Raw genomic sequence first — 16,236 nt, forward strand, 5'->3', positions numbered from 1 at the left:
CCGAAATGATAGTGGCCGACGCACCCGTGTCCACCAGCACCCGGACCTCAACCCCGTCAATAAAACCCGTTACTACGGACGACCCGGCCGACGCAGCCACTATCCTGTGGGCCAACTCGGACCATTTGACTGCTCCCGGGCCGTGTACGAACCCCCCTCGCTGAACCGAATCCCCGGAACCCATACGCGGTCCCCCCACCGCGAAGCGGCGACCCGAGTGTGCCGTGTATGTGGACCGAGCGTGTGGGGTGCCGCGACTTGCCGGGGTTAGCTGGGACGACTTGGGGCCTTGGTCGTCGTCCGGACGTGGTCCCGTGGCGCGCTGACGTGGAGCAGGCACCCGGACGCGACGTGACCCCGAAGGCCGCAGTTGTAACACATGACGAGGGACGTCGTAGGTTTCGGTTGCTCCAGCTTGCGGGACGATCGTATGGGCGAACGACCTCCCGATCTCCACTCCCCCGGTCTCGACACGGTGAAGGTCTCCTCCCGAGCCGTAGCAGTCTGAGGCTCGGCGACCGTCGCGGCAGGTGTCGCGATCCCCGCCGATGCACAGACGACTGCCCGCTTGCGCTTGTAGCAACCCCCAAGGAGCAAATGTCCATTTCGTCTGCCGTATTGATGGGGACTCCCAGGTCGTGAGCCAACGCCAGCAGCTGCTCTGTCACCATGGCGTCCTTCCCCTCCTTGTCCATGCGGGGAAAAGCGGCGTCTGCCAGGGCGAGCAGCGCCGTGCGATAGGCGAGCGTAGTTTCTCCAACCATCTTACGCCGTTCGTAGAACTGGTGGCGACAGGTCGAGGGCGGTCCGAACACCTTAGCCATGAGATGTAACGCGGCCTGGAGCGTTGAGCGGGACGACCTTGGGGCGGATGTGAAGGCCACAAGTGTGTCGTCGTCGAGCGTCGCCGGCAGCGCGCGTAGGGCAGTGGTGTCGGACCACCCCGACATCTCTTGATGTGCGAGGAACCTTCGTTAGAAGGCCCCCCAGTCGCCCCCGTCTGCCTTGAACGCCGTCAGCGCGGGCAGTCTTTGTTGGAAGACCTGGTCGTCGTCCTCCGATGAATGCTTTTCCCGCGCGCCGCTGTGGTTGACGAAAATGTCGGCTCCGTCGGCAGGCGCATGGTGGAGAGTTTTGGCGTGCGCCGATGACGCGGGCCATGTAGAGTGGAGGTCCCTGACCACGTGGTGTCCACGCTTCCCGCCAATCGATGGTGGACCCTCAAAAATGGCGCCAATTTCAAAACTTTCGGCGTGGAGCGCGTTCTGGCGGGATTTCTCCGGCCGCGCTCCCTCCTCCAACCTCGTAGTCGTCCTCCCGCCTGCTGAAACGGTGATTTCTGCCAAAATTGAAGCGGCGGCGAGCAGCAACTCCGCCAGGCGGGAGTGTGCATCCTGTAGGCCGGTGTCGGAGGCGAGCGGAGCGTCGGCCATCGCCGCGAAGTGCTGCATCGGCGGCAACTCTTCATCCTCGCGTTCCGAGGCTTGTGGCTCCGGTACGCCGTCGTCTTCCCGATCTCGCCCGTGGGTACGGGTAGTCTTCCTAGTATCCATCCTTTTGAAGACAGGTTTACTTCTGACGCCAGTTGTAATGTAGTAACTTGTCGGGAGACGACCTTACGGGTAGCACACTCTTTTATTAACACCAACTTATATTACACAGGTGGCTAACTGCAGCCTAACCCACGGGGTTCCCCTGGCTACACCCACACGGGCTCTTACGCCCCGTAGCTTCTCGGAACCCACCCGACTGGGGTGTCCATCTCGACTCTGGGTCCCACAGCCTCGTCCCACATGGACGTCAGACCACGGGTCCCACAGTCTCGCCTCCGAGCCACACAGGGTCCCAGCCCTTACAAGGACAGCGGGACTAAGGGTCTCAGGGCCCTACTTCTTCAACTCCGTCTTCGATCTTCAACTGGTTAACAACAACCCCGAGTGCTCCCGCGCGTCCCCCTTTATAGTCCCTCCTGCGGACGTCGCTGAGAGCACCCACCCCAGTTGACCAATCATTGCGCGCTGCCCACGATCCTATTTCCCACCTTGTGTCAGCGCGCACAACCACGCACCCCGCGCCGCCCCGTGATCTCTCACTGCCGGCGCGCGTCAACACCACCACTACACATACAAGCCACCTACACATATACACATATCTTGTTTATAGCCTTGACAGGCAAGTGCTGTGGCCGAGCACGTAATATGGCCGGCATGACACACGGGGGAATGGATGACCAGCACCATCTACAGCCATGTTATTCTCCCCTATGCTGATGTTTACACACTGCACCAGTTACCATTTAAGCCTAAATCGACCTAGATGAGGTCCAAGACCAGTTCATATATTCATCACCGATATTGGCCGTGAGCGGTGACCGATTTTGGGTCGCCGGGTTTGTAGCTCCATGCGCCAATCACTACACCACCATTCCTTCTGCACATGCATGCACACTCGTACGCAGATAAATAGGAATTAGGAAACGGGAGGCATTAGAGAGAGAATTTGAAATTGGAAGCGTTGCAGAGGAAATGGCCATATGCAAAGTTATCTTGTGCCCAGAGTGACAACTCCACTGGGGGTTCCTTTTCAACCGTGTTGAGAAGATGTGATGTAAAGCACATATCGGAGACTGCTTCATAGTCAAATGTGCTAAGCGCTGTGCCAAGTGCACACAGCCATAAGACAAAGATGCCCCGTATAGCTTTAGACTTTTGCAGTAAGTGCTGTTAGCGAGTAGCACCTATGAAGGTCAGCACGGCAACGAGGAAGTGGGTGGCCAGCACCACGCCCAACCACTTTTGTCTCCCAAGTGGTGATATTCACACGTCGTACCAGGTACTCATTGGAGGCTGGGTCGACCTAGGGAAGGTCCAGGACCGGTTCAGATAACCGCCACTGGTGTTGACCCTAAGCAGGAATTAATCTCGGGTCGCCAGATTCTTAGGGCGGTGTGATAACCACTATTGATCCCCACGTACACACGTACATAAAAAAACACATGCAGATTCACGATTCACAAACATGAATGTACTCATATCTGTACACACATACACACACAAATGTCAGATTTGAACCCATTGTACCTATTTCATGCACACAAAAACACATAAAAAACGAATATAGACACACAAACATGTACTTTAGCTAATTAGGTCGACTCAGCCGTTTATATTCACACACACACATGCAGATTCACACAGTTGTCAACAAAATGAACAACAAAAACAAAGGCACAGATCATTATTAAACCCCTTAAACACGAACAATAATTGCTGTTTTGCAAGTACCATTTAAAGCAAACATGCAGTGATCACCCATAAAGACAAATCTCCCCCGTGTAGCCTTAACAGACTGTTGGGGCAAGTGCTGGCACAGCACACGAAGAGGTGAGAGGCCAACACCACGTCCGGCCACCTTTGTCTCCCCAATGGCGATGTTTACACATCGCACCAGGTACTCATTTGAGGCTGAGTCACCTAGGGGGGGCCCAGAACTGATTCTCTTGGGCATGAGAAAGGTATCGAACTCGGGTCGCCTGGTCCGTAGCACAGCAGGCTAACCGTTGCACTACTGCTCCCCGCATAGGTGCTGACATACAAACACACACAAAGACGTGAGTCTTCTACTGTTTCCACCACCAGGCCCCTCACCCACTCACCCCTTTTTACCACCACCACTCACCCCTCTTCACACCTCATCATCCCCTACTCTCTGCCCACAACCCCCCATCCCTCCTCTTAACCCCCCAGTCAGCATCTCTTCTCTATTTGTAGCTTGGTGAGATGCTCACTGACGGAGAAGTCGGTCTTTTCGCTCGGCCTCATCCTCGTGGCCAACACAGGATTGAAGAATCTCGCGTAAGCTTTGCTGCTCGTTTCTCACACGTGCCCTGTGTGCACACCGTGGTTATGATTGGTGCAACACGTTCAGAAGTAAACATTGAAATATGAATGCAGCAATCCTGCTGCCTCTACATGACAAAGCTGAGTAATCGCCTAGAATGCACCAATCGCTTCAGATTCAGAACTGAATTCGGAGTGAATCTGGATAGAGCCTGGATACTGGACTGTGTTATTTATTTATCGAGTAAAGCCAACTGAGATATTAGCTCTTTTGCAGATAATAGCTCATCGAAGTGGCTTATCATATATTGGCATTTATAGCAGCCAATTAATATAAACGCATGTTTCTAAATCTGGAAAGCAAAAACCGGAAAACCTGAACAATATTATTAACTCAGAACAAATCGCATCTCTTCAGATCCCTGAACTGAATCAGAATTGTGCCTTCATATAGCTTGGATGGGTGACCACCATGCATAACAAGGTTTTATAGGCTCTAGAGGCAAGGGCAGCGAAATCCATTGTGGTATTGTACTTCTTTGATGAATACATTTGATTATCATAGAGATATAACACTTCCGACGCTTTACTCACATAGAGATCTTCAGTTTCCTTCACTTGATTAGCATACAGGTCTCACATTTCAACGCTTTTTTTTGCATAGAAATCTCAAATTTCCTCCACTTGATCAACGTATAGCAACGTATAGATGAGATAATTCCACATGCCTGTAATCCAGCACTGTGGAGGGGGGTGGAGGCGAGGGTTTAGAAGATCGGGCAAAACGACATGTTGTGAAACTCACCATGGTCATCGAGGAGGCATATCCTGGGGTTGCCAACAGAAAGAGGTACAACAAAGTTCGCGGCCGAATATCCTTTGTCTCTTCTGTATAGGATAGAATGTTCAACTCTCGCATGCGTAGGTTTTTTGTCCCCCAAGTACCCTGGTTCCCTCCAACATGTATACACACTGTCTATATGGCTGAAAACATCTTAACGTATAAGTCAAGTAAAAATGTTTTACAAACTCTCTACAGTAAAAAAAGTGTGTGCCTTTCTGGCACAAATCTGTCACTCAGAAGCACAATTACGTGAAACTCAAACTCAACATAAATTATAAAGATTCTAAACAATAAGAATATATGTATACAAACTATCTACAGTAAAAAAAATCAAGTTGTGAGTTCGTTTTTGTATGCAAGTGCACAGAGATGGATTTTGAGTTGTTACTTAAATGTAGTGATGCAGTCGAGTGTGCGGATTGCTTCGGGGAGGTTGTTCCAGAGGTGTGGTGCTGCAAATTAGAAAGATCCATCCAAATTCGTGTTTTTTTAATGGGTTTAGGTGGTTGCAGGAGTGTTTGGATTGAAGAGCAAAGTGATCTGTTGTTTTGCTTGATCTGTATGTTTCTAATGCAAGGTGGAACTTGGTTGTGTATTGATTAGTATGTTATTAGTATGATTTTCCTATCCATGTGGTTTTAGGCTGAGTGACAACAAGATTACAGACAGCGGCCTCAAATTTTTGGCAGACGGAATGGTGGGGAGAGAAGGAAGTTTGGAAACGTTAGAGTGAGTATTGCTCTGATGCACACACAAACGTACTTATGAAACAACCACCAGTCGCCATTCATTACTAAGTTGGGGTGATGTTGCCACATCGTTTGTGAGGTGTTGAAGGATTGCTGAGAGGAGATCACTGGACAGACGTCACGCTGGCAAGATGTTAACTATCTTGCCTGTTATACAGAAGGTTGTGGGTTCGATACTGACCCTGACGCCTACTTTACTTTACCGAGTGTTAACATCCCCAGTGTTTAACAGTACTCTCTTTATTGTTCAGCCAGCACTGGTATAAACATGGGCATTTTCGTTCTTTTCTATCATGTGTATCAACAGGTGCTTGTACATACACATGTCCACGTACACTTGCACCCCACACTCTCTTTTGGCCTCCCCTCCCCCTCTCCGTCCAATACGTTGGCGTGTGCAACAATAGTTGCTTGCGCACAACCACGTCCACGTCGCCGACTCTCGTGTACCACGTCGTGCATTCTTTTGGCCCTGCCCTCTCCCCCTTCCGATACGTTCTACGTAGCACTTCGTGCCTTCTTTTAGCCGCGCCCCCTCCCTCCCGATACGTTCCGTTCATTGTCTACCACATTCTGATGAGCTCCCCCCCCCTCTCCTCCCCCCTCAACTTGCATTTAAGGGATTATATCTTGAATCCTTGCCTCACTTGATGCAGCAAATCTGGCTGTGACGGTCCCACCTGATGACGGAGACTTGTGTTGCCTCCGAAACGTCGTGATTTTTATTGTTTTATTTTTTATTAATTTCATTTTTTACCTACGTGACTTTACCGAAAGAACTAAGAGTATGAATCCTTGCAGTCACGAAAGCTTCAAATCTAGAATATATATTTGGAGTTTGCATGTTCTCTCCATGGTCGTGTGGGTTGTTTTTCCAGGTTCTCCATTTTTTTTACAGTTTCTCCGTTTTTTTCCTCCACATTTAGAATCAACATTATGCATTTAGAATGGTTGGCTGCTATATATTCGCACGTAATAAGCCACTTCGTTCAGTGATCGTTTGTGGCTAGGTCACTTCTGAAAAAGAGCTACATAGGACAGTAGGCCTTTCCTTGTAAAAAGAAATAGTTGAGTTTTAATAGACCCAGGTTTTATGGTTTGACGTATCGAGATGGATGGCAATTGCACCTCCATGCCATCTCGCTGCGTTATAGCTGGCCGCCAATCAGATTATTTTTGTGAGCATCGATTTATGTGCCCTCCATTGTTTTCGGAGGGAAACTGCTTTAAACTGTCCTGTAGCAGCCTACACCAGCCTATGACATAGAGGCAGATCTTGAACCACTGGTACTATCCATCAGCAAGTCCACACAGCTTCACATCTTCCTGTACCACATCAGCCCATCTCTTCTCTAGCCAGTGCAGTAGCTGTTTATCCCCATGTATTTGGCCAACAAAAACGTATTGCGCATGCAGTGGGTGTGTATGCAGGTTACATAACATAGCCAACGCAGCCTTGCCTGCCAGAATAGCTCACCGATGAGACTGTGTCCAGATCTTTTAAGAATATGCGAGTTCCTCGCACAATCCAGCCTAATTAAACACAGGATGGATTGTTGGGAGGCTGGCCTGAATGTGTCAAACCAGTGCAGATGTTCCCTCAGAGGGGTCCAGATTTAGCAAGCATGGAGAAGGAGGGGCATAACTGGAGCTGAGAAGACTGGAGCTTTGTGTGGAGCGTCAGGCCAGGCAGCTTCGACGCAGCATGATGCAAATGATAAAAATATAACGCCGCTCGACTGATTTGTATTGAACCCTCTGCTGCCAAACTGGAAATAGTTATGAGCACACTGTCCAAGTATGAGAACTCCTGCATTATCTCCTCAACTGCCTCACCGCTCTTGAGGAGTTGAGGGGATGGAGTGTTCAATTGACACAATACCCAGGGAGGTGCTTTTTTGTGTGGCTAATGGTGAGGTTCCATCTCTCAGTGGCACAAGATTTAGCAGCAGATTTTCCAACTCCTCAAAGTCAACAGCAATTTAAAGGTCAACATACATAACACGGTTGACCATTGTATGTATAACAGATGGAAATTCCCTAAGATCTATGTGATCAAAAATATGTGAAATAATGTAGGAGCCAGAGAACATTCCTGTTAAACCCCAATGTGAAGAGGAAATGGCTCTGACTCCTGGCTACGAAGCTTTATCCAGGCCTGCCCACCATCACGAAGGTCCTTATTGAGTCTGAGCAGAGAGTCAGGTACCCCAACACCACGAAGAATAACCCAGAGCCCAGGCCTATTGATGGTCATCTTCTTTAGTATGGCTGATGTAGATGCACAGCAACAACTGCAAATTCAGGTGGTCAAGCCAGCAGAGTGTATCGCTGTGATATCTCCTTCGTATTTGTGGATCAGGGCATTATATCATTACACGTTGAACGGACTGTTCTGGATGACCACAGTCACACACTGGAAAGTTTATAATTTTCCAGTTGTGCATCAGGTATCCACATCTGCCATGATCTGTGCAGTGGATGCGGTTTAGGGTGGACCATGAGCTTCGTGGAAGATCAAACCCTGGGATCTTCTGCGTTGGGTCTTTCACAAGGTGTTTGTTTGTGAGTTCTTTTGAACTCTATTCAGCTCGCCAAGCTTCATCAGGATTGAATTCGCATTATGTCAGGTTAAGCGCATGTGGTTCAAAGGGGCTTGGCATGACTTCAAGTGCTGACGAGGGACGGTATTGAGGCGACTGTTTTCCTCAATTCGAGTGTTGCAGCGTTGCGGTGGATGGGTGGGGGAGAGATGGTATCATATTGATGGTATCATCATATTGATGGTATCATTATATTGATGGTATCATAGGCCTTGTCCAGGTCAATAAAGCAGCGATGTAGGTCCTGCTGAAATTCCCTACACTCCTGCTGGACAGCCCCGTTCTAAAACCACATTGGGGCTCCGCAAACCTCTCCTCAGCATGTTTGGCAAAGTGATATGTCCCAGCAGTTGTTGCAATTAATACAGTCCCTCTTTTTAAACATGCATTCCACCAGGGCTACGTTCCAGTCCTGCAGAACCCATCCTGTGGGTTCTGGGTGGTGATAGGTATGGCACTACCATTGACTTGTTTTATTCAATTAAATAATTATTAGTGATCACGGGCTACTGAGGCAGATGTCATCTGCCACAGAGATCGAGGCAGTACCAGTCCAGCTCCCCACACAGGAGTGTCAGCCCCTCCTCCACAGCGAATGTTCACACATTCCACTTGGCCACTACTCGTGGCTTTTTGTGGCCAGCATCATGCCCGGCTGCCGTTTTCTCCCTCATGGCAATGTTTACACATAGCACCAGTTACTCATTTGAAGCTGAGTCGACCTAGGGGATGCCCATGACCGATTCAGATACTCATCACTGGTGTTGAGCAGGAATCGAACTCGGATCGCCGGGTTTGTAGTGCAGCACGCTAACTGCTAAACGGTATATAACAACAACCGCCATTCGCCACTAAGTGGTGGTGACATCACCATGACGCTTGTGCCAGGCTAGGTGCACCTTGAGGCCACATGAAGTGTCGAACGCCCGCTGGCAGGAGGGCAGACCCAGGTGCCACGGGTCGACTGACTGAGAAATATACACACATACACATGTAATGTGAGGATATATCCGGGTGGTTGATGGATCACACCTCGTTACGATGATTGGTTCTACCGGTCCTGGCCCATAGCCAATGGGGGTAAGTCTAGGGGCGTGGCCCTGACGTAATGGGAAGGTGACATTTGTAAGTAGAGGATTGGATCTGCTGGCTTTAGCCACAGCCAATGGGCGGACGAGTCAGGGGCGCGGTCCTGGGATCGTACGATGGAGTCTAGAACATGCAATGGAGGTTAACCAGGATTGGTGGAAATGTACCACGTGACCCGGGTATTAAAAGGGGTGGAGACAGACAACACGTTGTCAAATCTGGAACGAACAGAGGGTGAGGCCATGCTGGAGTGGGGTCCAGGCTGCCACGTGGCCGCGCGTGTCTCTCTCTCTCCCTCTCACGTTGTCTGTTAGCGTGAAGGAGTAAGACAGGAGTGTTGTGAACAAAAGACAAATAAAGACCGGATTCCAGAAGTCGCTTCCACGACCTTTAATACATTGGTGACAGATGTGCTTCTTGAGACTGTTTCGACAATTATTTTTAAAAATGTCCAAGCACCTCAAGAAAAGAAACCCACCGGACCCTCCGTCGGATGAAGATGTCGAGGCGGACGAGGACGAGCTGCTGGGAGCCACGCGTCCTCTACCGCCGTCTGCCGCTCTCCCCGACGCCGCGCATCGACGACAGGCTGGCGATGAGGCGTCTCCGGCTGCGGACGAGGGGTGGCGTCGGGTGGCGGAGCAGATAGAGTCGCTCCGTGCGATCCTGCTAAATCTTGCAACGGCAGTCGCGTCATCTGCGGCCCTCGGTCGGCCACGTGGAACTCACCCAAGGGCCGATGACCATGATCTTCAGCGGGAAACGTCATCCACCATTACTCCTGCCATGGAGGGGGAGGCCTCCATCTTGGGCGGGGCTGCTGCCACGCGGCCACTGGACGCCATCTTGGGCGGGGTTGCTGCCACGCAGGGAGCGGGATCTGACACGCCCGAGGCCTCGGATATTCACCGCGGCCATCGCCTTCCTCAAATTAAAGAATTTGTCGCCGGGGGCGACTGGAGCGCGTTCACTTGGCGGTTCGAGTCAGCGTTTCGGTCGGTGCGATGGACGGAGGCAGAAGCGCTGGAGACTTTGCCCACGCTATTGGACGACATCTCCTTGGCAGTCTTCCGCTCCATCCCGGCGAGTAAGAAAAAAATGTTGCGTGACGCTTTCGCGGAAATGGCGGAGTTCTATAAGCCGCTGACGGCGGCTACCAGAAAATTAATGCAGCGGCATCGAGGAGCGGATTAATCGCCCTTGGCCTACCGAGGGGCGCTGTTGGCGCTTGCCATGGCCGCCTACCCCGATTCGTCAGCCGATCTCCTGGATCCTCTCATCCTTTCTAGAATGATTGAGTTGTCCCAGGAACTTAACATATCATTACCGGTGTGCGGCCACGAACCGCTAACGTCTCGATGGGCGGCGCGCTGTTTGGACGCCAAGTTCAACCTCAAACGCTGGGACCAGATGGCTGCATGGACGGGAGATCCTGAGATAGACGGGCCACCGTTGGGATGGGCTCCACGTCGTGTCGTCCATGGCTCCAACGACTCTAGCGACGACGAGGTTATTGCAGCCGTTCCTCGCTGGGTCCCGAAACGCCGGCCGCGCGAGCAGCGTGACGGGGCCGGACGTCCACGAACGGGGACCGGAGCGACCGACCGCTGAGCGCAGGCGGCCACATGTTTCAAGTGTGGCCAACGAGGCCATTTCGCCCGGGATTGCCGCTGCCAACTTCAACCTCCTCAGCTCCCGTCGGGCCGACTTCCATCTCCTCCACCGGACGCGGATCCACGGCACCCTCGGGCAAGTCGGCACATATCGGACACCCGGCAGGTCTTGACACATCACGCATCCACTCGCACCCATGTTTCCACTCCTGAAGGGAATTGTGAGTCACCTGGGTCGATGCCGCACTCGGTTACACAATGGAAAAAATTGGCTCGAAAGTTGGTGGCAGCCACGTCGGGGTCCTCGACGGTACGGGGCACTATTGATGGGATCGATGTCTGTATTTTGGTGGACACCGGTACGTCTGCAACCATCATTTCCGATGTTATTTTTCATCTCCTGTCCATTCCTACGTCGCGGATCCGACCGGCTGACGATGCATGCGTTGCTGCGAATGGGGGTAGGATGGGTATTTTGGGACGAGTAGATGTGCGCATTGTTATAGGGAATATCACCGCGGTGGGACCAGTTTTGATCTCGCGTTCATTGACCGTCACATGCATATTGGGCACCGTTTTCTTCGTCGGATGCCCGTTAAAATACTCGTCGATCAAGGTTGCTTGGAAATGCCAGGGGGCCATAGAATGTCCTTCCTGCTGTCCCTACTGGGCCGTTTGCCCCCAGGAAACGCTGTTAACTCGATTGTTGCCGTCATGGTAGAAGTACCATTGGGCACACAAATGCTTATTCCGCTGCGTTACCGAAAGCGGTTGGAAGCCATGGACGATGCGACGGGTGTGTTGTTGTCCCCGTCAAACTCTGTGGCTAAGTCGTTTTCCCTAATGGCGGCTCAAACTATCGTTCGGCCTGGTCAGTGTTAAATGGGGGCCCGGACCGGGTGGTCGTTCCGGCTGGCTCGGTATTGGCTCACGTCACTACCGATTTCACCAGCTTTGAGAGCCACCAACCCACAAAAATGGCCGCTGGCATGCCACAATCTGATCGTTCGGGCGATCGATGGATCGCAGAATTGTGCCGGGAAAATATGTCCTTGTCGGCCACGCAGCGGAGTGCCTTGCATTCACTATTGTCAGAGTACGCTAACGTTTTCAGTAAAAACGATTTGGATTTGGGCCATACCTCGCTCTTGTCACACCATATCGACACCGGTGCGGCGGGACCGATTTGTATGCACCCGCATCGCATGAGCCCTGCAGAAAGGAAACACGTGCATGGCGTGGTGGACGACATGTTGGCGGCCAATACATTTTCGCCATCCAACAGTCCTTGGGGTGCGCCGGTGGTGTTGGTTAAAAAGAAGGATGGCAGAATGAGGTTTTGTGTAGACTTCCGCCAATTGAATAAGATATCCGTGGCGGACGCATACCCCTTGCCACGGATGGACGACTCGTTGGACGCTTTGTCGGGGGCAAATTTCTTCTCTATTCTTGACCTGTCGTCTGGGTTTTGGCAGCTTCCCCTCGATGACGCGTCCAGACCGAAAACGGCATTCCGCACGCCGCAGGGCCTCTTTGAGTTTAACCGCCTACCTATGGGCTTGAATGCAGCACCGGCGACGTTCCAACGCCTGATGGAACTGGTGCTAACGGGGCTGCAGTGGAAACGTGCCTCATATATTTGGAGGATTATAATTGTATTCAGTCGCACCTTCGAAGAACACCTCCAACGGCTGGAGACTGTCTTTCAAAGGATGCGGTCGGCTGACCTTAAATTTAAACCAAAGAAGTGCCACCTTTTGCAACGATCTGTCCACTACCTGGGACACATCGTCAGCTCTGACGGTATGTCCACGGACCCTCAGAAAACGTCTTATGTCCGAGAGTGGCCCACGCCCACTTCAGTGGGCGACGTACGGCGGTTTAAAGGGTTCGCATCCTACTATCGCCGATTTGTTAAGAATTTTGCGACACTGGCTAAGCCGCTGCATGTTCTGACAGGGAAGAATCAGAGATTGAAATGGGGCCCAGAAGAGGAGCACTCTTTTCAATCTCTCCGGGATCGCCTGGCCACCGCTCCAACACTCGACTACCCAGACTTTTCCCAGCCGTTCATCCTTGACACGAATGCTAGCGACATCGGCATAGGGGCCGTTTTGTCGCAACGGAAAGACGGGGTCGAGCGAGTGGTGGCATACGGCAGCAGGGTTCTGTCTCCTGCCGAGACGCGCTATTGCGTGACGCGACGGGAATTGCTGGCAATCGTCCATTTTGTTCGCCAGTACCGGCCGTATCTGTATGGAAGGAAATTCCTCATGCGTACTGACCATGCTGCCTTGCAATATTCTTTGAAATTGGAACAACCATCCGGTCAATTGGCTCGGTGGTTAGAATCGCTGCAGGAGTTTTCTTTCGAGATCACGTACCGCAAGGGTACTCACCATGGCAACGCGGATGCTCTCTCTGGTTGCCCGCGACCCCTCCCTGCGCCTGTCTGATGGGTACGCACCGCTGTGCGGCGCTGCCTACCCCGCCCTGTCCGGTCATGGGGGCGATGTCAAAGGATGAAGGCCAGGATGAACCCGTTGGCACCGACAATACGCTGCATTTTCCGCACTTGGTGTGGCTACACGAGCAAGAGGCTGATGCCTCTTTGGCCCCACTGTGGGAATTGGTCGGGAAACCGAGATCTCATTTGGCAGGATGGAAATGGCAGTTGTTTCTGGGCCAGGCGGGATTACTAATGTGTACGGATGGGTTGTCGGACCGTTCACGCCTGGTTGTGCCGACGTCCCTTCGCCACGATCTGATCCGGGCGCTGCACGCCGACAAGCTGATGCACCTTGGCGTGCAGAAAACATTGGCCGCGATGCAGAAGGATTTCTTTTGGCCAGGCATGACGGCGGATGTCACTAGCTTTATCCGGTCATGCCATGATTGTGCGAAGCGGAAACCGCCACGTCAAAATTATGTCCCGCCCCTACAATCGATCGAGGTGTCCTGTATTAATGAGCTGGTTGCTCTGGATATCCTGGGCCGTTCCCTCCATCGGCTAGGGGCAATAAATACCTTTTGGTCGGGGTCGAATACTTTTCTCGCTGGCCTATGGCCTGGTCTCTACCTGACCAAACGGCCTCATCCATCACCGAGGCTTTCTTGAATGGGTACGTCATGGATAAGGGAGCACCTGAAGGGCTGCTCACGGATCAAGGACGTAACTTCTCCTCTAAATTGCTCAAAGACGTGTGCTCTGCCTTGGGTACAAAGAAAATCCACACTTCCCCTTACCATCCGCAAACGGATGGCATGGTGGAACGATTTAACCGCACCCTTTCGGTCATGCTTTGTCACAATACCTGGCGTCCTGGCGGCATACCGCATGGTTCTGCACGCGTCCACAGGATATTTGCCATTTTTTCTGATCTATGGCCGTGAGAATGTACCCCCGATTGATGTGCAACTTGGTGCAGCGGGGAAACAACCGTCCCCTTCCTTGCCTGACCATGAGCGAGACTCGCTTAAACGGGTTACGGAGGCGCGAGAGGCCGCCAAATGTGCGACGGCCCGTACGCAGGCAAGGAATGAGAGGTGTGCGCGTCGATCACGAACTGACATTCCTTGGTCGGTGGGCAATATGGCATGGCTCCATTGCCCTCAGGTGCCAGTGGGTACGTCCCCTAAACTGCACAGGCCTTGGCGGGGGCCTGTGAGGCTGGTGGACATTCGGAATCCCCAGAGTGTTCGCATCCAGTACGGCCAACGTCGTTGGTATGTTCATTCGTCGCGGCTCAAGCCCTATGTTGACCCACGTGCTGGCCCTTCATCCCCACTTGTTGACCTGCCAGGGTCTGGCATGCCGAATGTGCCACTTGCCTCGCCGATTGATCCTCAGCGGGGCCGTGTTCTACCCCCCGCAGACGCACAGGTTTTGGATGACGAGACCCCGGACGTTCCACCTCCAGCGGGGCCTGTCCCAGACATAAACGGAAACCGAAAAATATTCTTCTTCTCCACTACACCCACCTCCTGCTGAACAGTCGGCGAGGCAACCATGCGCAAGGGGAGGAGAGGGTCCGGCGTCGCGTACGCGGTCGAAGTCTCTCCCATTTCGCTAATACTGTTGTCCTTGCGGTCTGTGGCCCTGGTGTTACTGCGCTACAGGGGCACCCTAATGTATGTCGGTTGTTTTTACGGTTGTAATGTTTTAATTCCTCTGCGCGTTGGTGCCCTACTCCCCTTACCTTGTTAATGCGTCATGGATGTCCTAAGATGTTATTCAAAGGTTTCGGGCTATAACTCTTTCCCCAGCCGAGACGGCTGACTTTTTACATCGGGGGGGGGGGGGGGGTGATGTAATGTGAGGATATATCCGGGTGGTTGATGGATCACGCCTCGTTACGATGATTGGCTCTACCAGTCCTGGCCCATAGCCAATGGGGGGAAGTCTAGGGGCGTGTCACTGACGTAATGGGAAGGTGACATCTGTAAGTAGAGGATTGGATCTGCTGGATTTAGCCACAGCCAATGGGGGGACGAGTCAGAGGCACGGTCCTGGGATCGTATGATGGAGTCTAGAAGATTCCATGGAGGTTAACCAGGATTGGTGGAAAGGTACCACGTGACCCGGGTATTAAAAGGGGTGGAGACGGACAACACGTGGTCAGATCTGGAACGAACGGAGGGTGAGGTCACGCTGGAGCGGGGTCCAGGCTGCCACGTGGCCGCGCGTGTCTCTCTCTTTCTCCCTCTCACGCTGTCTGTTAGCAGCGTGAAGGAGTAAGACAGGAGTGTTGTGAACGAAAGACAAATAAAGACCCGATTCCAGAAGTCGCTTCCACGACCTTTATTACACACACATTCACACATACAAATGCAGATTCACACAGTTGTCAAGAAACATGAACACACCCCCACACACGTGTACAAATATCACAGTTTAACCCCATTAACCTCAACAGCAATTTTCTCTTTTCAAGCTGGCCCTTTTAAAGCTGGCATGCAATGATCACACACAGTAGGTAATGACACACACGAATCTTCCACATTTTTACACAACCAAGCCCCTCACACGCTCACCCCTCCCCACCCCCCACTCGATTCACAACCCTCACTACTTCTCTCAGCCCCCACTCAACGTCTCTTCTCTTCCCTCTAGTCTGCAGCGTTGTTCACTGACGGACAAATCGATCCCGGCCCTCCGTGCCATCATCAGCACCAACAAATCATTGAGGAGTCTTTGGTAAGCTCTGCTGCTCATATCTCGCACATGTTTTATGTAAGTGTAATAACGACTTGACACACTTCCCTTGAGATGGTACTTGTCTTATTGAAGACACTTGACATCAGGTGGAGACCCCACTGCAACAGCCCCGAGTCTCCTGCACATCTCTCTTATATACCAATTGAGGCCACACCCCCCTTCTCGATCATTCTTGCTCACTCTGGACGCTCGCTCCACCGGCAGACTCTTCCGTCACCTGACCACGCTCCCTTCTCGATCATTCCCGTAGCCACCAGTCCCTTCGCACTCACAACTGATAC

The 16,236-nt window shown here is 52.1% G+C and overlaps 1 protein-coding gene across 12 annotated transcripts in view; it reads left to right on the plus strand.

The window, feature by feature from the left end:
* LOC144737355 (NACHT, LRR and PYD domains-containing protein 3-like) overlaps positions 1-16,236 on the plus strand; it is a 126,414-nt gene that overhangs the window by 99,428 nt on the left and 10,750 nt on the right. For 6 of the 12 annotated variants that reach the window (XM_078620014.1, XM_078620019.1, XM_078620020.1 and 3 more), the window contains 3 exons: positions 3,771-3,854; positions 5,326-5,412; positions 15,851-15,934. In XM_078620014.1, coding sequence (XP_078476140.1) covers positions 3,771-3,854; positions 5,326-5,412; positions 15,851-15,934 — 255 coding nt within the window. The other 6 variants (XM_078620018.1, XM_078620024.1, XM_078620021.1 and 3 more) reach the window with 4 other exon arrangements.

Source organism: Lampetra planeri, chromosome 68 (assembly GCF_965212315.1).
Source record: "Lampetra planeri chromosome 68, kcLamPlan1.2.h2, whole genome shotgun sequence".
In the NCBI taxonomy this organism is placed as follows: Eukaryota; Metazoa; Chordata; class Hyperoartia; order Petromyzontiformes; family Petromyzontidae; genus Lampetra; species Lampetra planeri.